We start from the raw sequence: 21,058 nt of genomic DNA, 5'->3' as shown, positions 1-21,058 counted from the left end.
GTTTGTTTGTTAGGTCAAATTGAAGTTTTCATGGATCGAAGACTCATGCAAGATGACAATCGGGGTCTTGGGCAAGGTGTCTATGATAACAAGATTACAGCTAATCTATTTCGAATACTACTAGAAAAAAGAAGTGGCATGAATGCGGTAGGGAAAAAATAACCAGCATGTTTTGCTGTTGCTTGTTCTTTGTCAACCAAAATTTGAAAGAAGTTTCTACTCAAATAATTTTTTATAATCTCTAATATTGCTGTGTACTTATAATAGATTTAACCTACATTTGCAGAAAAACTTCAGTTATAAATATTGTATAAGATCTGCACTTAGGTCATTTTTTTAATTGCTTATTGTACAGATAAATGTCAAGGAAGCGGTTTGGGTGAAATTATTTTGAAAAAAAATCTTTAAATTGAGCTAAATAAGAATTCCAGAGTAATGCTTAGTCATTTACTTAGGAAATTGTAGAATTTACTTAAAACCTTACTGGTCTCACCTTAGTCTAAGCTATATCAATTGAAAATGGATTTATTTGTCTTTCTTCCTTAATTAGTTTTTATTCCTCTGATCATAGTCAGTTTTTATTCTTAGAGGAATAACAGTCTTAGAGGTTAAACTGTCTGGCAAAAGCTGGACTGGACCTGAGTGACTTGGCAGTAGTTTCAGGTGCCAGCAGTGTGATCCTCAGAGTTCTCCATAACATGCTGCTTGCTCACCTCAGAGGACCCTAGACATGGCCATTTTCCTCTTCTGCACTGACTGTTTTCTAGTCACCTTTCACTTTATGTGGAGAATGGCCATTGCAGAGAGCTAGCTCTCTGTTCTGGAACTATCTTCTCCCTCTCTTACCTTGTTACAATATAGGTGATACCAGTCTTTCATCTAAGGCATTCTCTCCCAAGTGTCTCTGGCACTGAGCCCTTCACCCTTATCAGGGTTTGACAGTCCATCCTCTCTCTCTACCTTTTTACCACTGTCATAGCCAGGACATCCCTAGGAGATCTTCTCTATTAGGTTTTCACCAATCTTTGTACTTCCATTAAAAATAAAAATTGAAAACAGCTCTCACTCAGCATCTCACTCTTGTGTTCCCTCACTCATTGACATGAGTCACCTTCCCATCCAGTCCCAAGCCAGACACCTGGGAGTCATCCCCGAAAGGTATTTCTCCCTCACCACCCCTGTCCACACACCAGTAATCTCCAGTGCCTGTCTCTTCACCTAAGTATTTCAGATCTGTAAGTCACTCTGATCTAAGCTGGCATCATGTATTTCCTGGATCTGCCTATGCCCATCCACCCTGTACTCTTCTTTCTTCCATATCTGCCACTTCATAGGAAGAACAACCATCATGCCACTGTTTTGCAAGTTCTGCTTATTGCCTCATCATCTTATGCATATTTTATTTCCCCTAAGCATCTTGCATACTTCTCACCATTTCTGCTTTAGCTCATTGGTTTTCTTTTAGTTCCATGTTCTTCCCATGACCTCTTCCCCCAAGGTACCTTTACACATGCCCTTTGGTCCTCTCTACTTAGGGAATTCTTAGTACTAGTTCAGATCTGCACTCACTAATCAATGGCCTCGTGACCACTTCATGTTCCCTATGCTCCCTCTGAACCATGAATTTCTCATTCATGCATTATTTGATGACTGTCTTTTCTCCTCCTTTGGACCATAAATTCCCCACTCTCGTATCAGAGGAAGGACCCAATATTTGTTATGTGAATGGATACACAAATTCATAGGTGAATGAGCTGTGTTGCAGTTTCTGCTTATTGCCTCATTCTCATGTGCATGTTTCATTCTCCCTACTAGAGTCCCGAAATGATCCACTTCATTTTCAGGTGTCCTCCTTGCCTGTGTAGACATTCTATAAATAAAATACTAATTGGTTGAATGGAATGGAAAGAGCTAATTTATTCTTCCAGTATTTAGAATCTTTTGGAAAAAAAATAATATCCACTTAAGATGTCAAGATTTATACCAGTTCCTGAGACTTAGGGTTTAAATCAACTACTGATAAGATGGCTTAGTTTTAAGAGCTAAAACTGCATTGGAACATCATTGTCTGAATGTTGGCAGCTACTGTCTTTTGCTTCTCCCAAAAATGTTTCTGGTTTACATATTTTTTTCTCTATATTGACACTAATGTACAAAATTTCCATTAACTATGGCAATAAAAATTTCATGTCAGATCTATAAATCTTTCACATAGAACTTAAATAGTTTGTTGATTCCCATTTAAAACTCCTTAGATAAAGTCCATCATGCTGTAATGTCAGCACTCTAGAGGCTGAGGCAGGGGGATCTTGAGTTTAAGGCCAGTCTCAGTTACGTGGCAAAGCCCTGTCTCAAAAAACAGATAGGAGGCTGGCTTAAACAGTAGAACACCTGTCTAAGAAGCATAAAGCCCTGAGAGTTTAAATGCCAGTGAACAAACAAACAAAATGCACCTCCTTGGATAGTTAATCCAGTGTTTTTATAATCCTAATCCTATGTTGGTTATTTTATAGATTCTAGAGCTTAAGTCAATTAAGAAGAAAGAATACATTTTAATTTCTAGTGAAACTGATTAAAAAGACAGTTGGTAAAAAAAAAGTTATATATCATATAATTTAACTTTTGTAGAAAGCGTTTTTAATTTCAACTCAGACTCTAATATCTAAAATGTTAATGGTGGAAAGTGAAGTGGAAGCCACTTCCAGAAAGGTCAGGGTTTTAATGGAAAGCCTTCAGCCTGTCAGAGCCTCATGGGAATAATCCTAGATTGACTAACCAGAGTGAGTCCTGTTCCGGGCAGTGGAAACAAAGACTTGGGGTGATACTCAGATGCCGGTGGAGGGCAGCGGCTGTACAGGGTTTACCATCATCCATACTAATGATCAGGAAGGGTCAGCAGAAACAAGAAATGGGAATTGTCTCTGGCATTGACCTCTTCAACATTTGTTTTCCTTGACTCTTAACTCCCAATGCCATTCGTGGTGATGGCTGGTATGGGAAAGGAATCATTCAGGATTTAGAAGTCCTGAAGTGTGTAAGTATTCTAATTTGGTCATTTACGTCAGGATACCAGTTCTTTTAGGGAGAAGAAATTGGAAAAGATCAGGTTAAAAACTCATGTTTATTTAAGGCTCTGGAAAGTGATAGCTTGGGGAGGTCAGCAGGTTTTATACCCTTAAAGGCAAATGCTTGGGTTAGGTGACTCAAGTGTCTGTTGTGAACTTGAGGACACATAGCTTGGGGAGGTCAGCAGGATCCCCAGCAGGATCCCCAGCAAAGCTCCAGCTAATGGTTTCTGCATGGGAATGCTGGCACAAAGTGACTCGAAGTTTCAGTTTCTTGGATGAAAACAAAACAAAAATCTGTGTGAGGAGTTTCTGGTTTTGTTATATGAATTTTTTCAGAGGTGACGAAAAAAGTTTTAATACTATGTGACCTACCAAAACACATCTCTAGACAAATTTGCCCAGTGGTCACCATTCTCTAACTCTGAGCTAGATAGATGACCTCACTAAATGGCATCTTTCAATATATGTCAGTTGTTTTCTCCCTTCTTCTTTGTCTTTTACCTCAACCTTCCCCTCGACAGTATTCTTTTCTCATTTGTTTTTATTACATTTACTTGTTAAATTAATAGATTTACTTTAACAAACTGTGTCAGGTTAAATTAAGTAAGCAAAGATGACTAAAAAATGATCTCTAACTATCTTACATAATTTAGCAAGTTCTGATTAGGTGAAATATAGACTTTGATGTTGAAGACCAGTTACCTCACATAAGCCTAATAAAGAGAACAAGAAATTCTGACGTGTGGAATAAGGACTGTAACCCAATAAAGAAGATCTCAATGCTATGTGGTTTGGACCAGTATGTGCTGAAAACTGTCAAGCAGGCTGCAGAGAGAGAGAAAGCTAGAATCACACAGTCTGAATGAAGCCTTTCAAACAATAAGAAACCCAATAATGTTTATAGTAACAATATCAGTTACTACAAGGTTGAGGGACGGACCCATTTATAGCTGAAACAAACATATAACATTGTTTACCCCAAACATGATTTATACATTTGGGGTTTATCTGAAGACTGAGAGTTAGAAGGCTACCTTTCTAGGAGGTTAATCAAAATATTGATAGTTCAGCAGTTAAATGTCTTGGTGAGCCCCTTGTTGCTGGCAATATATAAAAGTGTGTGAGACTTTCCTGGCCAGCCTCCAGCAGTGCTGTTTGTTCACTGTCATTTTAAGGCACTGGACTACATCTTCTCTATGAACTCTTTCTTATCTTGCAGAGGACAGTAATTCTTTAATTCTCAAAGTTCTTCCATTCACAGCATTGTTTCTTTTTCTGAGACTTCTGTCCAAACATCTTTGAGTTTGAACCTTATTTCTTTAATCCAAAAAGAGCGAAGGAGTGAACTTGTTTGGGGTGCTACTTCCCAGCACAGAATCACGGCATAGTACATAGCTGACTCTATGAGCTTCGCCTGCGAAAGCTTTTAAGCTTTACATTCCCAGGGCCTCACCCCTGGAGATCCTTGGTGTTTCAGGGAAACACCAAGGTTCAGGAGAACTGATCTGTTTTGGAGGATTGATATATAGATATCATCTATCTATCTATATATATATATGCATGCACCTTAACTGCTTCTCAGGTATAGATAATCAAGTGCCCAGGAATTCCTCCAAGAATGTATAACAAAGCCTGAGTACCTTTTTTTTTTCTGAATTTGTCTTGACCTAGAATGGACTTAATGCCTCTCGAATTTGATAAGGCAGGTGTTTTCCTTTCTGTTTCAGTCTTTTATCTCATATTACTCAAAAGTGATTTTGTCAGCAATCCTGACCTAGATTTTGAAGCCCTTTGATCTGGGTATACATTTAAGTGTCTTGTTGAAAATATTCCTTTTCTATACCTGTTATTCTACAAGATGCATTAAATGGCAGCATTGTTGCAGAATATTATTTTATATGCTTTATTTAATCTCTCTTTTAAAAAGAATGTGGAATGGATACATTTTCATATAACTCTCAGACTTAACTTTTTTGTCAGTATCTTAATATTGCAATGTTCATCTGCTGCCTTTAAGATTTTTTTTTTTCATCCTTTGTCTGAATTGTAATGACATCTGCTGTTAGCCTCTGGCATGATGCTAGTCACTTTTCTCTAGCACTCTTCTGTCCAATGTTAATCTGACATTCTGAATTTTAAGCTCCATATCTTTATAAATCCTGTCTTTTCACACAGACAAGTATCCAAGCCTTTTGAGTCCTGTATTACAAAAAAGATGCAAAAACTGGAGGATATCAGTGGAGTCATAAAAACTTAAATTTGCTTCAAATGTAGCTAGTGATCAAAGGACCTTTCTACATAAATTATTTTCTCAGTTCTTCATGTGTCTGCTTTTACTCCTTAAACATTATGTGTTAAGGTTAGGTTTAATTATTTTTTCATGTCACCTAGCATATGTGTATCCCTAAATCTGATAGATTTATTTGATGTTGGAATGTACAGAAATGTTCCTGTAAGTAGTCACCATAGCAAAAATTAAAATATTTTTAAATTATATTGAATAATCATGTACTATATAAATGTGTGGTAACTATCCAATAACATACATAGTTGTTTCTGTTTTTAGAATAAGATGAAGTGAAGCAATTGGTAGTGATTTACCAAATTTAAAGAAAATAGTTAGATGATCATAATGTCACCTGTGTTACTGATACTTAAAAATAAGATTTATTGTGAGTTTGGGGTCTTTCAAAATTCTGTCAATGGGTTATTTAACCCCTATAATTTGGTAACATTTATGGACTGCAGCTTCGGGTGCATATATGCCTTCATGGTCTTATTTAAATATATAAATGAATCCATGAAAATATAATGGGTGAAGCCTGATAGAGAAGGGAGATAGCAACTTGTGCTTTGAGAATTTTGTGCTAGATTGGGAGTTTTCATAAAAATTAGGCCTTAACCAAATTTGTTTGTGAAAAATGTTTTCAGTATCTTTAGTATTAAATCAGGAGATAATTAAAATGCATGAGTTAGGCAGACACCATTTGTTATATTGCTTGCAATGAGCTTAACAACCTACTGCGTATTTTCTAAGACTGTTGCTTATGAAATGTAATACATCAAGTTATTTATATATGTATGTATTTACTTATGTTGTTGTACAGGGCTTTGTGCTTGCTAGGGAGGCAATCTACCGTTGGACCACACTCCAGAGGACTGCACAGTCCTTTTTGATTTGTTTATTTTTGAGGTAGGATCTAGATAGGATCTTGTATTTGTTTTTGAGGTAGGATCTAGATAGGATCTTGTATTTGTGCTTGGGCTAGCCTGGGCTGTTACCCTTCTATTTGTGCTTCCCGTGTAGCTGAGATGACAAGTGACATGCTAGGGTGGCATGCCACTCTGCCCAGCTTTTAGTCATTGAGATAGGGTCTTGTAAACTTTTTGCCCAGGCAAGCTGGCCTTGAAATTGCAATCCTCTTGATCTCTGCCTCTGTAACTAGGATGATAGGCATGAGCCACCATGCTTCACCTAGTGCCAATATATTTTTTAATGTAAGGTAAACTTTAGTAGCTAACTCAATTAATTTTATGGGAACTGCAAATATAAAACTTCTAAGGTTTTTTGGTTTTTCTTGATAGGAAGAAGAAAAGAACCCGGTGAGTTACCCTTCCCTCCTCGGCCACGTAACCTCTTCCTTCCTGAATCATCCAGTGTTTCCACTGACAATAAACGAAAAGTTCTCCTCAGCCACCCTTGAGCTGCTGAGTGAATTCTCACTGTTAATGTCATCTTTGCCTTGTGACATCCATCTGGTCAATATGCGGACAATACAGTCAAAGGTATATTCCAAAATATATCACTAAAAAATTCTTACAAAACTCTTGGTTTAAGGGGTACAGAGAGGGGAGGAAAATACTGTATGCATTACTGTGCTTTGCAGATGATTACGAAGGTTTCCCTTTTTATCCACAGTCATTATGGCTTTCATTTGCAGTTGCTCTGTAGTTTAAAGCATATCCCAGCACTAATTTATTTGCCTTTCAGAAAAGTTCTATGTGGGGATCAGATCAGGGATAATATCATCTTTCTGTGGATAAAGAAGCTGGTACAGGCCTTGGAGCCTTGGATCACATAATTAGGTGGCAGAACCAGACTGAAGCTCTAGTGGCTTTTCTCACTCATTTCTCCATGTTAGCCAGTGTGCCTCAGGAGTTAGAGAATTGCAAAGTATAGTTCTTATTTACTTCTGTAGCAGAAGCTTTGTATTTTCATTTCTTCCTCTTCCAAATCATTATATCTTAAACTTTTGTATTGAGAAACCAACTGTTTGAGAGAAATGTTGGAGAAAGAGCCTGGGTAGGTTTTATTAGGTATGAAATTTAATTGCTAGACTGCTTTAGTGTATATTTTATATGCCCATTTTCAAAGTGAGAAAGATTTCATTCAGAAAGAATATGGATTAAGCATTTGACATCCCTATGTGTTAGAGAGCAGTTCTGATGTTGTGAACAGACAGTCGATTACCTGGATGTAGTAAGTGGTATGGATTCTATGGGAAATATAGTAAATGACTGCTGGGTAATAAGAGGAAATGTTCAACATTAGAGAAGATAAATATTTAAGAATAAAGAGCTAACACAAACTAAAGTAAGGACAGTGTCTACAGTTTGGACATTTAGGGATTTATAGACTTTGTGTCCAAGGTAAGGAACTTATGCTTGGGTGTTCAGGAAATTATATATGACTTATAATGAATACATGTGATCACCAAAGTGGCTGGGTACACATGCACACACACTTTGTTTTGTCATGTGAATGAACTTGCAGGTTTATTTTATGCCTGCTGTGTAGTAGTTTCTGCCATAGGCACTACAGATACAGCTGTGAACAACACAGGCAAAAACCCTTGACTTCTTGGCCTCATTACTTCTCAGATTAATAATTCCATTGCCTACCAAATTGGTTCACACCCTTGAACATCAGGCCATTTTTTGTCTGGACTCCAATCACTGCATCCACCTGGCTTCCTGTTGGTCCTTTCACCTTTGCACAGGTTGACAGATGAGCCACTTTCACTACTACAGGCTTAGCCACTGTTTGTGAGGAACTGTGTCAAGTATCCCTGTGTCAGACCTGTTGTGAAAGCAGACAAAAGGATGCTGTGAAAGTCCTTTGAAGACAGAGACACATTGTAAATACCAGTCATTGTCCTGATGATACATACAGTATATGCCAACTTGAGTACGAATTGAGATTTTAGCAGAGGGAAGAGTAGAGAGCAGTTTAACACCATGAAGATTTAACCAGGAAGAATAAAGGCTGAAATGTTAATGGCTATCAGTACCATGCTGGCACATATCAGAACTAAATATTTGGGGCTGTTTTACATTATCACATCACTTGGTGCCAGTTCCTAAGTTAGCTTTTGACACTTAGCACCTATTTGAAACATTTGCTAAAAGCCCACTTGTAATCCAAGGAAGGATATCATTGGTCATTTAAAGCAACTTCTTTGTAAAGAGTTGCTCTTTTCACTAACCTTTGAGAAAACAATGACAATCAATGAAGCTGATTAGATTATTGGCTCCTGTTTATGTTAAAAGAAAGACAAAAATTCCTCAATAATTTCAGAAGCTAGACCTAAATATTTTAAATCAAGTTCCTGGTTTTGTGTATTGGTAGTTTTTGGTATACAATAATGTTTATTCACTTGGAGATTCCAACTCCTTTTTCCTCTTGAAGTACTGTTGACATTGCAGCCAAGACCACAGGTCTGCATTGGCCTGTTTCTAATTTAGTATTTTCCTAACCACCATGGTGTTTTCATGACTGATATGTCTGAGGACTGCCTTGGCATGAGAAGGGCACCTGTCTCTTCAGGCTTGGTCCCTGCCATCAGTGATAGAGTCTCCCCCTGTTTGCTCAGCCTGCAGGCTGCTATCTGAAGGTACCTCAATTCTAAACCTCATTTGGTCTTCCTGACTTCTCTTGGGTAAAAGGGCTATGGGTTAAAGGAAGAGTGAGAGAGGCCAGTAACAGGCTGGAAGTGTGATAACCTAGTGAGGTGATTCTGCAGTTCCAACAATCAGTGGAACTAAAAATGGAGACTTTGACAAGTATACTTACCTCTGAGATTCTGATTCTGTAGGTTTGAGGAGGAAAACCTCAAAATGTTATTAGTAGTTTTTTATTATTCCTTTTGATTCCATGAATTGTGAGTTATCTCCATTAAGGGTTAGAGGTGAAATGATTAAAACAAAACCACCCAGCAAGTCTTCTAATCTGGGTGCTGTATGTTCACTCAGAGGATGGTATTTGACTTTTTAGAGTTATTAAATCTGCTGTTAAAGTCCAGTTTCTCAGGAATTGTCTTATATAGTAGGTAAGTTTTATGTTTTTAAAGAAGCATATCTTGTTTTTGTGCTTTGTATCTGTTTTTGGAAAGTGATCCTGTGCTATGTATTTGTAATCAGGTGAGGAGAGGAACAGACATCTGTAAAGCCCTGCCTATAGCACACTGTATGACCTTCCTAGCTCATTCTAGCCACTGTCTTGGAATTTGACTGCTGGTCTCCTCATCCTGTGTATCTGTTGTCTTCTCTTCTCAGCTGTCTTCTCTCAATCACTTTCTTTTCTTACTCTGTCAAGCACTTCAGCTACTACAAAGAAGTCTCTGTAAAGGTTTGAAACTGGGGGACAGAAGCACCACCAAGTACACTTAAGTAGGAAGGCCACCTCATCAGTAAAGGGTAATTATTTAAGGAGAAGGATATCTTGGCAGAGAAGATGCTGAGAGAATCCCATGGAAGACAGATCATGAGTTGGGGTTCTGAAGGCTGGTGCTGGAGGTTCAGCCTAGAATAGAAGGGACGCAGAGGAACCTGAGTAAGCGTTCAGGTGGCTGCATGGAACCATTCGACTTCATATTTTGAAAAGTGATATGTGGCTCAATTTTTCTTCTTCAGATTACTTCCACTGCTTTTATATTCTAACATTTTCATTTAATTTACATGTATATAACATTTTAAAATCTGTGAGACTTATTTTGATTTGTGGTTAACTGTTTTCTCACAAATAAGTTAACTAATCATTTCAACATCAGCACCACTTTTCAAATAAGATTTTCTCTCTCCAGTTGTTTATGCCACCCCTTCTTTTCTTGTAAATGGCAGTTAAAGATTTTTACTTTGTTTTGCCTTTCTTGTAAGAATTGATTGGTGCTTTATTCATCTCCCCAGCTTCTGGAAGGGTGAAAATTGTGAGGGGGATGTTTTTCCTTTTTTTGTGCATATCTAAGAACAGCCATTCACCTTCCCTTTCTTTCTGTCATCTTATCTTGTTGATCAAAACAGGAGAGCTATTATTGGACATTTTAATGAGGGCCCTGAAAAATGAATTCCTACTGCTTATTTCCTGTCTCAGGACTTACAATGAAGTGTACAATTTTCTAACCTTTCCAGCTGACAGAATGCACTAAAGATGAATGTTGTTAGGCATTTTCAAAGAAAATGAGCAAGTTGGAAAAACTTTCCTACCATATATTTAACCATGCCTTACTCTACAACACATACCTTCAAAATCCTGTGGGGTGGAGGGTCACACTAGGGTAAAGGCCCCTTACTTCTCCAGAAAAATGGTGGGTTTACATACAGTGTTTACTTGGAAGTTACAAATAGTTACCCATCTGTGAACCTCACATTATTAAGAAAATCAAGGGTTTTTTTTTTTGTTTGTTTGGAGTAAGAGAGGAACAGCGCCTTTTCTTTTCCTTAGAAGACACAATCATATGCGTACATAACTTTAAGAATGGCTTTAATCCTGTTTGAAATGATATGAGAAGATGGGTGGGGAGGAGGTAGATAGGTAGAAATTATAATCTCCAAATCTTGCTTTCTGAATTGATAGGTATTTTGATGTCATGCTTAGCTCCACTGGAATCATTGACCAAGTACTCCCTTTTTTCCAGCCTTATATCAGAAGGTTCCTTTTTAGAAATGTTTTGGTTTAAGTACCTTCTTATATTACATCAAAAAGAGTCCCCGTGTTTCCTTCCTGGTATGGTATCCATGAGCAGCAGTCCAGAGTGGGACCACAGACAGGAGAATGAAGCTGTTAAAAGCAGAGTTTGAAGTTGGTTCATCTGGATTTGAACGTGACTCTTCTACTTGTTAAACCCTGTGACTTAGAGCAAGTCACTTAACTCTTTAGAGTCCCAATTTCCTGATTGGTAACGTGGGGATGGTGTAATACCCCACTTAGAAATGTTCTCAGGATTAGAGGTAGTGTTTGCAAGGCACTTAAACAGGACACAAGGCAAGTCCTGTGAGTACTCAGCAGGTAAAACTCCTGACCTGTGTTCCTTCAGTCCTGAGTCATGCCTATTAGTAACAATGAAGTAAGAATGTTGTTTTTTAATTAAAGAAGGTTGACTTTTATTGTCAAAGTGTATCCTAACATCACTGACATATTCTTGACATATTTTATTAATAAAATTCCTATAGACTTTAAGCCACATACCTAAAACTGCCTGTGGGCCAGGCATCATACTAGGTACCTTACATAAAATTACTTAAAAACTCCCAGACAGCAGTAAGGTAGGCAGTATTTTTATCCCCTCTCATGAAAGATGAGACTAACTGACCTATAGACAATATTAAATCCATAAGTGAGTCCAACACTAGGTCCTGCTCAGAGCCTGTGCTACCTAAGGAGACAGTGCTGAAAATGTTGAAGACTACCCTGATTGTCTTTCACTCTACTCAGTTCATAGAGGGATGTACTAACCATTGAAGGGAAAAGGTCATGAAGAGCTAAGCAGGGCCATGAGTGATCATTGCTACTTGGCTATAAGAGATAATACTTTGTGGTAGAGATCTTTCTGTACATTTAACATACTTATACAAACTTATAAAGCACCTTCACTGTCTTAAATGTTGTTGTGAAATAAAATGAGCTAATTGGTAAAGAGCATCCTGCACAGGGCCCAACACACAATAGCAATTACAGTATTGTCACTGCAGAGGGACTCTTTAGAAGTCTAACCTAGTTACTGAATTTATAGAAATTAGTGATTTATTCAAAGTTGCAAAACTGGTTCATAGTGAAACCAAAACTTGCTTTTTTCCAGCTTTCTCTGAGCCTAGCTTTATCTGGTGACTTCATTCTGCAAACCAATTCCATCTTTTTCCACACTCCATCCAGTTGTGGGAATAATCTTACAGGCCCAGCTTCATCTATGATCTGGGTGTTGGTTTTACCCAGAGGAATGAATTTTGTAATGGATTTTTCCAGTGACTGTTGAACACCCCAACCTTACTCCAGTGATCAATCTCAAATGTGACCTCACCTGCTTTACAAAGAGTTACCTTACCCAGCATAGTGCTTGACACTGTGTCCCCTCCTTTTCTGGTGTTCAGATATTACTGCTGTGCTAGTAAATATAAAAATCACTTCTTTGAACATTGTTTTACTCTCCAAGAGCATACAGTGTGACTGCTTAAAGGTATCTGTTTTCTTGCATGCATATTCAAGTAAAATTCACAGTTTCCCTATTTTGAAAAACAGTTTTCTTGGAAATAAAATGTCTAGACAGTCTTTGAAACCGAAAAACTGCTGCTTTGCCTCAGGTATTTTTGCTTGAAAACTGGTACCTTCATGAATATTTGATTCTTAACAACTTGGACAAGATGATTGCTATTTCAGTCAGTCCTCACAAATGTGATACAATTTTAGTTTGTAGAGAAAGTATAACTCTTTCTGTCAATGAAAATTAACTTGTATGATTTTATGTCTACTTCTGCATTGTTGGTTTAAATCTCTGGAGGAATTCTATGGTAGAATTCCAAAAAATGTCTGACTCCCCACTTTTTTTTGTCCAGTTCAGGTCCTAAAGGCCATAAGAACTCATTATTCCAGGAACAAATGTGTTCTTGGAAATTTTGACAATGCTTGCTATCAGGTGGCTTTTAAGGATGGTTCAGTGAATTAAAATGGCCAAATGCCTCAGGTTAATAGTCGTAACTGCTTCTTAAAGAGTCTATATTAAGAGGTCACCATCTACACAAGAACTTTGTTATGGTTTAGATATATAACTGTAGACATAATTTAGGATTTCCTTGATTTCTTTAGTTACAAAGTTATTATGTCAGTAAAGAAATTTATGAATATGAATTCAAATAACCCAGCTACTTGGTAGGTGGAGATTAGGAAGATCATGATTTTAGGACTTTCAAGGCAAAATAAAGTTCTAAAGATAGTAAGACCCCATCTCAGCCAATAAGATGGTCATGGTGATCACAGCTGTAATTCAGCTACATGGAAGGCATAGGTAGGATTACTATCCAAGACTAGTCCCAGGCAAAAAAGTGAGACCCTATCCAAAAAATAACAAAGTCCAAAGGACTGGAATCATAGCTCAAGTAATAGAATTGTCTAGCAACTATGAGATCCTAAGTTCAAACCTCAACACTACTAAAAAGAACAAAAAATGTTTAATTTGTAACATTTAGAAAATTATCACCTATATTTATTTGATAGATCACTTTGATAGAAATGCTAATAGCTATCATACTAAGGACATCCTATATGCCAAACATGAAACACATCCTTTCTGTGCTATTTCATCTTATTTCATCTCCGTTTCACGGAGAAGGAAAACCAGGTTTTGCTGGAATCAGCAGCTGCTAAATTGCAGAGTATGGGACTGGAGCTCTCTGTGACTCCCAGCCCAAGCTCTGATCCACTGATTTCTGTGGTTTCTCCACCACCATGCTTTCTTTATAAGGCCACGGTGTATAGTGTTTTCATTAGATTAATCCACATAGTGATTTCTTACAGGAAGTAGACAAGCATTACAGATAAGGAAACTGATACTTAGAAAGAATAAATGACCATTCCCAGGCCTCTGTTGGCACATGGTTAACTTCTGTTTGTTATGGTTCTGCAGATCTCATATAATAAACGCAGGTTTTGCTTACGTGCTGCTTTTAAGTTCTGTGTGTGGGAGGGGTGAAATTTGTTGAAATGTCATTAGAAATTTTATCATATGATTCAAGCTTGCTGTGTGTTTCATGTGATGACTCAATTCCTTAAATGACATTTTTCTTTCCCTTCAAACAAAATCTTAACAATATCACTGCAAAATGCTACTGTGAAACACTATAACATAGGTCATTCCAGCCAGGAATCTGAAGTGAGGATAGGTTTTAGACTGTTCAGGCAAATTAAAATGAAATCAGGGGTGGGGGTGCTGGCAGCTGTTCAGAAAAGAAGTCTCTGAAGTATATCAAAAAATCTTGGTCCTACTGCTGGGAGCCGGTGGCTCACTCCTGTAATCCTAGCTACTCAGGATGCAGAGATCAGGAGGATCACCTTGAAGCCAGCTGAGAAAATAATTCCGTGAGACCCTATCTTGAAAAAACCCATCACTAAAAAGAGCTGGTAGAGTGGCTCAAGGTGTAGGCTTTGAGCTTAAACCCTAGTACAGCAAAAAAAAAAACAAGAAAATCTTGGCCCCTAGTGTGGCTGGTCAGGAATTCAAGTGTGTTCATATCTGACCAGAGAAGGGAGAAAGAAAGAGATCAGTGGTTATCACTGTAGCAGTGTGTGACTTCTCTCCTTTAAATAGCTGTACATGTCTTAACATTTCCAAGGATTTTAATTTGTTTGCTTATTATCATAAACATACTTCTACTTTAGGAAATGTAATGTTTATTAAGATAATTCTAATTCAAAAATTTGAACTATTCATGACATCATTATTTAAATGGATGCAAGGAATTTTACTGCAAGAAAGTATATACTTATCCCAGTAACTGACTGGTTATGTTTGGTATTTTTCTTTCTGTCTGCCCAAGAAGAGTAGTTTCTGTAATGGGAATTTAAATGATAACGTCAAGTTAATAAATGTAGGCTGGACTTGCAAGTGATAAGCATAACTAATTCAATTTAAATGTCTGGTATAAAAATAATGAACCAATACATTAAAGATTAAGAATGTTAATGCAATTACCAAAATTAGTATTTCATGAAGAAGCATATTTCAGTTTTATGATACATGGCATATTATTCAATGACCAGAAAAGGACTGAATTTGGATGCATTTTATTTAACATATGTGTACATAAAAAAATAAAAGAAAAATGAAATACCTTATTTGAAGACACATTGATGCAGCAGTATGTAATGTGTAGACAAAAAGAAACCTATGGGGAAAAACCAAGGTGTGATGTTATTAACCAGTAACTTTAGCACATAATCCCACCTGGCTTAGTGGGACTTCAGGGGAAGGTTGTGATAGATGGATGGGTACAGTAAATGTGGAACCACTAGATGTGGTCTTGGGATGCTGGCATCAAGACATTGGTGCATGTGGTCCTATATACTTGCTTTAATGCTTCTGTGATATATCTGTGTGCTCATTTGCAGGTAGGCAGTGGATTTTCTGATGAGGCAGCCTTGATCCTCCACAGGAAAGGCTTTGACTGCCAGTTCTCTAGCAGAGGCACGGGGCTGCTCTGTTCTACTACTCAGGGAAAGGTAAGTTTTGCTTACAGAGTTAGTGTGTTTTAAAATCCTCACTTTCAGTAGAATCCTGGCAGTAAGGTAATCTTTGCTTTTTCACTCACTCATTTCCCTCAGCCTGGAAGTTATCTTAATTTCTTCATTTCTTCTTCCTCTGGACCACATATGTTCACTTAACCAAACCCAGTTTCTGTAGAGGCCTGGGCAAGTTTTATGGTAGCTGAAGCTTGACTGGCAGAGCATTAAGGAAGTGACGACAAAAGCGTTGAAACAATGAAATGATTGACCACAGAGGCAGCTGTACAGAGCTCCACACCGCTGATTCCTTTTGGGAAGTAAATGTATATTTAGGTCTTCTGATAAATCCAGATTTGCATATGAGTCAACACTGTGCAGGCCAAACAGATCTTTAGTCTGAAAGCTGCTGGCTGGCTGCCTGTTTGATTTTTCTTCAAGTTGGTCTTATTGGCAGTTTCATCACCCTCTCCTTGGAAGACAAGGAACCTCCCATCTCCTGCCTCTGTCTCTGAGCTTGGTATGACTAGAGAAGGCAGACAGGCTAGTTCCTGCATATAGACAGGTCTGCCCACTCAGGGAGCTTAGCAGACCCAGCTTTCTGCTCAAACTCCAAGGCACAACAAAGGCCAGACTCAAGTGATTCTGTAGATCTGCATATGTATAAGGTCTGAAAAGAAGAGATAATCTGTCAGAGGAGGACCTAAATCTACTTGGATAGATTAGCTTCCTCAATTGCTTTTATCCCACTTTCCACAGCACTGGAGCCAAAAAGCACTGACATTTTTTCCATTATATTTGCATTCTGCCTTACCATTGATGAACTCAGTGTACTTGACTGTGAGCATTCTGACGTTAAGGCATTCAGTCTTCAGTAAGGAGAGACATGGGTCATATGATCCAAAGAGACATATTGGGTAGGATAACTTGGCAGGGGTGAAGAATGTATTTCCCACCTGTAGAGTGGGACTCTTAACATCATGAGCTTTTGTTGTAATGGCCCTTTGTCTTATCTTTTGATTCTGTTGGAATATTAAAAATGATGGATAGCCACCATTATTAGGGATAAGTAATAAGTGAAAGAATCTAAGGATTTTTAAGTCCTCAGGAAGCATGGGGACTTGTCCCATAGATGTACTTTCTTTTCATGTGTGAGAAAAAATTTTTTTCTTTGAACATTTTTATTTGTATATATTAGTTGTACAGGGGGTTTTCCGTGGCATTTCCATGTATGCGTACAATGTACCACGGTTTGGTTCATTCCTCCATCATTCTCCCTCTTCCCCTACCACCTTCTTAAAATGATATTGACAGGTTTCGATGTTCCATATTCATACATGTATAGAAAATATATCAACCATATTCACCCTTATACTCTCTTCATTTATCCTACTCCTCCCACTGTTACCCTCCTGTTATGACCTATTTTACATTCCTGTCCATTGTTTAAGTGTCTGTTCATTGTACAGTGGGGTTTTGCCTTGGTACTTCACCTGTAAATATATTGTACTTTAGCAATACAAAAAGGAATGCAGAACAGATTGCCCATGGTCATTACCACTTTTTTGTTTCCCTCCAGGGATAGTCTGTATGTTCAAACATATCTATGCATGTTTTAACTGTCCCCTCCATTTTTCCTTAAAAGGGAACTTCACCATATATACATACTCCCTCCTATACTATTTGTTACTGAATATATAGATGTGCTTCTAATCTTTTTCAGGATTTATGTAAATATGCAAATATTTGTTATTTACTTTTTAGATATCGGTACAGAAACTTTTTAATAAGTTTAGTGTTGAAAGTCTCACACCTTCATCATTATCCTTGATGCATTCGCCTCCAGACGTCCAAAATATAAGCGAGATCAATTTGAGTCCCATGGAAATCAGCACATTCCGAATCCGGTTGAAGTAAACCTGACTTCTGAATTCGAAGTGAGAAGCATTGGCTTTTACACCTTTCTTGGTTTAATGTGCAATAAGGAAGCACATTATTTTAGCTTCTGGTTACTGTGAGAACATGAATTCTGTGATTTTTTTTTTTTTTAACCAGTACAGTAAGAAAAGGAAAAAAAAAATAAAAAAGCCATGCTATCAACCAGGTTTTTTTTTTCTTTTCTTTTTTTTAAGTTTGTCTCACAAACTACCATTATCAGTGTGAGTTGATGCAACAAGTGAAGAAACGCTTAAAGACAACCTCTCAACAGACTGTATCTCAGGTTATATGCTAACTCATTATTTTGTGTTGGGGGTTGTGAAGAGATTCTTACAGGTATTGCTGATCCTTTGTTAGTTTTATAAAAATATTCATTTAGCCAAATAGAATAAAAAGTCAGTGGGTAATAGCTGAAAGCCAAAAGGGTTGCAATCATTGATACAAGTTAGAAAAAATTTGTGTATTGAAGTATGTAGAAAAGTGCAATCCCTCAACTCTTATGGTAAACATGGTCGATTTTCATACCTGTTCCTAATGAAACTCTTGACCCTACCTTCCCTCCCCTTTGTATCTCCAGAAATATCTGATTTTGAATCATGCAACAGTAGAAAATATTTTCATTACTTGACAATGTGGGATAGGTGCAATTTATTCCATGGTCACTAAAATAGAAGAAGCAATTCCATAGGTACCCTAAACCTATTTTAGGTACCACAAGGTGTCTTTTTACACAGCTAATTTGAATACAGGTGTTCTGAGATGGGGTTTTCTATTTTAAAATTACCATATCAAAATGAATGTGCCTTATTTTTTTATAAGTCTTGTTAAATCTTTTGGTGTCCATATTACGGTTTGGGAAAGGGGGGATATTGGGAGGCTAGGGCAGGGGATGGGTACTTTCTATGACACATAAATTATGTAATTTTTGCCTGATCATGCTGGCCACATTCTGATCTGTTTCATTAAATTTATGATGGTGTTAGTCTAAACATTTTGACTATTTGAATGTATTGAGATGTCAGAAAACAAAACAAGGAAGAAAAATATTGTTAATTAAAAAATGCTGCTGCCAAGGAAACTGCAACTTGAAACAAGGATTTTGTAACTTGCAAAATCCAGATACTGTTTCCATTTCACAGTAGTTAACCATATGAGAGAGAATGCTTTAAAATAGACTCTGTTTTGAAATGTACTTAAGCAGCTCATCATGATGTATCTTATTAAAGAATATGTTTGTTCAGTCAATTCCAAACTTTTGTATGTGCTAACCTCAAAATGTAGTTCTAAGCTCATGTGCCATTACAATTTGTATAATAAAATTTGTTTGGGATCATTGTTTCCTTAATATTAAAATAATAGCAACATTAAGAATATTCCATTTCAGCATAGAAAGACTCCTTTAGATATGTACAGTTTTAGAAATTCTCTTTGTTATGTTAATCTAACAGATCTAATATTATCTGACTTTTAATCTCCATTTACCTCTCGTCATTTCAACGTCTCTATAGAGAAGTTAGTTCAAACCATTCCTGTTTCACCATGTAGTCTGATTATCGTCTGAATTTTCACTCAAGATGCAGCTCCTAAGATTACTGTTATGTTAAATTCATAAACTGCTTCGCCTTTAATAATTAAGGAAACAATACCAGTGTTGATAAAGATATTACAAGGGAGTAATTTCATGCAATAAACGTGTAATGTTAGCATCCCTCCTCATTTTAGGGAAAATAAACATCTGAAAAAATAGCAACAACCACTTCCTTTTTTTTTTTTTTTTTTTTTGACATCTACAGATGTTAGAATTGCCAGAAGCAAATCCCAGGAATAAGAGCAGTTTTCCCGTTGTATCTTAAATGTGCACCTTCCTATGGAAGGAAGCTCACTGTGTTCTGTGGTTAAGTGTCTGTGCTTAATCACTCTGGAAATTCTGATCAGATGAAATAAAAATCCGATGCAATAACAGTGGTTTTGCCACTTCTGGTGTTCAGGATGGATCTGTCTCATGTTCATTGCCGTTTTATTCAGTGTGTGTTGTTGCCACCAGCTATTCACAGGTGAAGCAGAAATTCTTCTTAACCAGCAAGTTTCTGCTTTTTATAGTTACTTTTAGAAGACATCATCAGGGAAATGAAGAGAGGATGTTTTTGCTTTGGGTTGTGGTCAAGAGCTGACTAAATAATTTAGTGTTTCACAAGAAACCGTACGCTTCAGTTGTGGTCTCAGTGGCATATTTGTTTGGTTAGGTTTTATTACATCGATTATCACAGATGTTCAGCTGACCACGCAATAAGTTCACTGCTTTCCCCCTCCCATTTTCAGTTGTGAAATTTTAATTTGGGGTTATAAGTGCATTGTTGGATAACTCAGCATCCTTGTTTTCTATAAGAACTGATCAAAGTAAAATGTAAAATATGTTGTAAAACATTGTAATTATCTTCCTATGTCTTTGTTGTATTTGTGAAGAAATGTTCTCACATTCCTTTGCCTACAAGAAAATATTTGCTTTCATTTTGATTATTTTGCTCACCTTGGAATCAACAGGTTTTGATATTTTCTCGTGGAAGATTTTATATCCTTTGGGGAATATGTAATATAAGATCTCTAATAAAAGATAATCTTATCCTGTGCATGGCTCTCTGAAGCAGTTCTTAGTCCTGTTTTGTAAATAGACATATTAAAACATAACAAAGGAACAGGGTGGAGTAGTAAGAATCAGTTCTTTGCTTTTTTGTGAATGAATTGCTCCTTCACCTCAGTGCTTATTAGACAAGGTAGTTGTAGAAAGCAGGTGGCATATGGGTAGTTGTGAATTATTTCACCTCTGAGTTTGGGGACACCACTAGAATTTAAGCCACTCTGATGGAGAGAACCCCAGCCGTCTTCTTCAGTATTGTATCCTCACTCTTGGAACACGGGGGTTCAGTAAGTGAATATGTTCAACACTTGTAAATGTTGAGAAACAAAAATTATACTTGCAGAATAAAATGACCCCCCAAAAAAATACCTTACAACTTAATTTTATATATCTGTTCATGTTATTTTCCCTACTCAAAACCCTTACTATGATTCCATGACCAGAAATGAACATATAATCATTTCAGGCAGTATTCCTAATCTCAAAGGATGCAACCTTATGAAAGACACTGTACCAACCAACCACTGCCCTTCCACCATCTTCCCTCCTAAAAAGTATCCCAATGTTATCGAGTATCGTGAGTCTCGGGATGCATAATTGGTCTACATTGGTAATGGTAATTTCCTTCTCCAGGCTAGGTCATTGATTTAGGATTGACATGTGACACAGCACAGTTCTAGTCAATGAGCTGTCAGTTGGGGGCCTCTGGGAGAAGCCCTCTTAAAAGGGGAATGCATCTTACGCTCTTGTGGCAACTTCAAAGGTAGTGTTTCCCAAGTGTTGATGATGGAACTGCTGCAGAAATTTTACAGCCCTGCAGAGTACAAGCCTGAGGACAAAAGTCAACTGAATGAATGTTGAATAAAAATAAAAAATTTTGAATAAAAAATGAGTAGAACCTAGGTCTCTCATGTTTAACTGCTAAATGAACCA

At 37.2% G+C, this 21,058-nt stretch overlaps 1 protein-coding gene across 1 annotated transcript in view; it reads left to right on the top strand.

Moving 5' to 3' along the window:
• Nucleotides 1–20,117, top strand: part of Man2a1 (mannosidase alpha class 2A member 1) — a 169,705-nt gene extending 149,588 nt beyond the window's left edge. Inside the window, exons 19-22 of the mRNA XM_074076978.1 lie at nucleotides 14–147; nucleotides 6,654–6,854; nucleotides 15,442–15,552; nucleotides 17,317–20,117. Coding sequence (XP_073933079.1) covers nucleotides 14–147; nucleotides 6,654–6,854; nucleotides 15,442–15,552; nucleotides 17,317–17,469 — 599 coding nt within the window. The 3' untranslated portion in view covers nucleotides 17,470–20,117. The remainder of the gene's footprint in view (nucleotides 1–13; nucleotides 148–6,653; nucleotides 6,855–15,441; nucleotides 15,553–17,316) is intronic.
• The last annotated feature ends 941 nt before the right edge of the window (nucleotides 20,118–21,058 follow it).

This window comes from Castor canadensis, chromosome 6 (genome assembly GCF_047511655.1).
Source record: "Castor canadensis chromosome 6, mCasCan1.hap1v2, whole genome shotgun sequence".
Lineage (NCBI taxonomy): Eukaryota > Metazoa > Chordata > Mammalia > Rodentia > Castoridae > Castor > Castor canadensis.
Note: the sequence above shows the minus strand (reverse complement) of the source record. Positions and strands in the feature narration are given on the sequence as shown.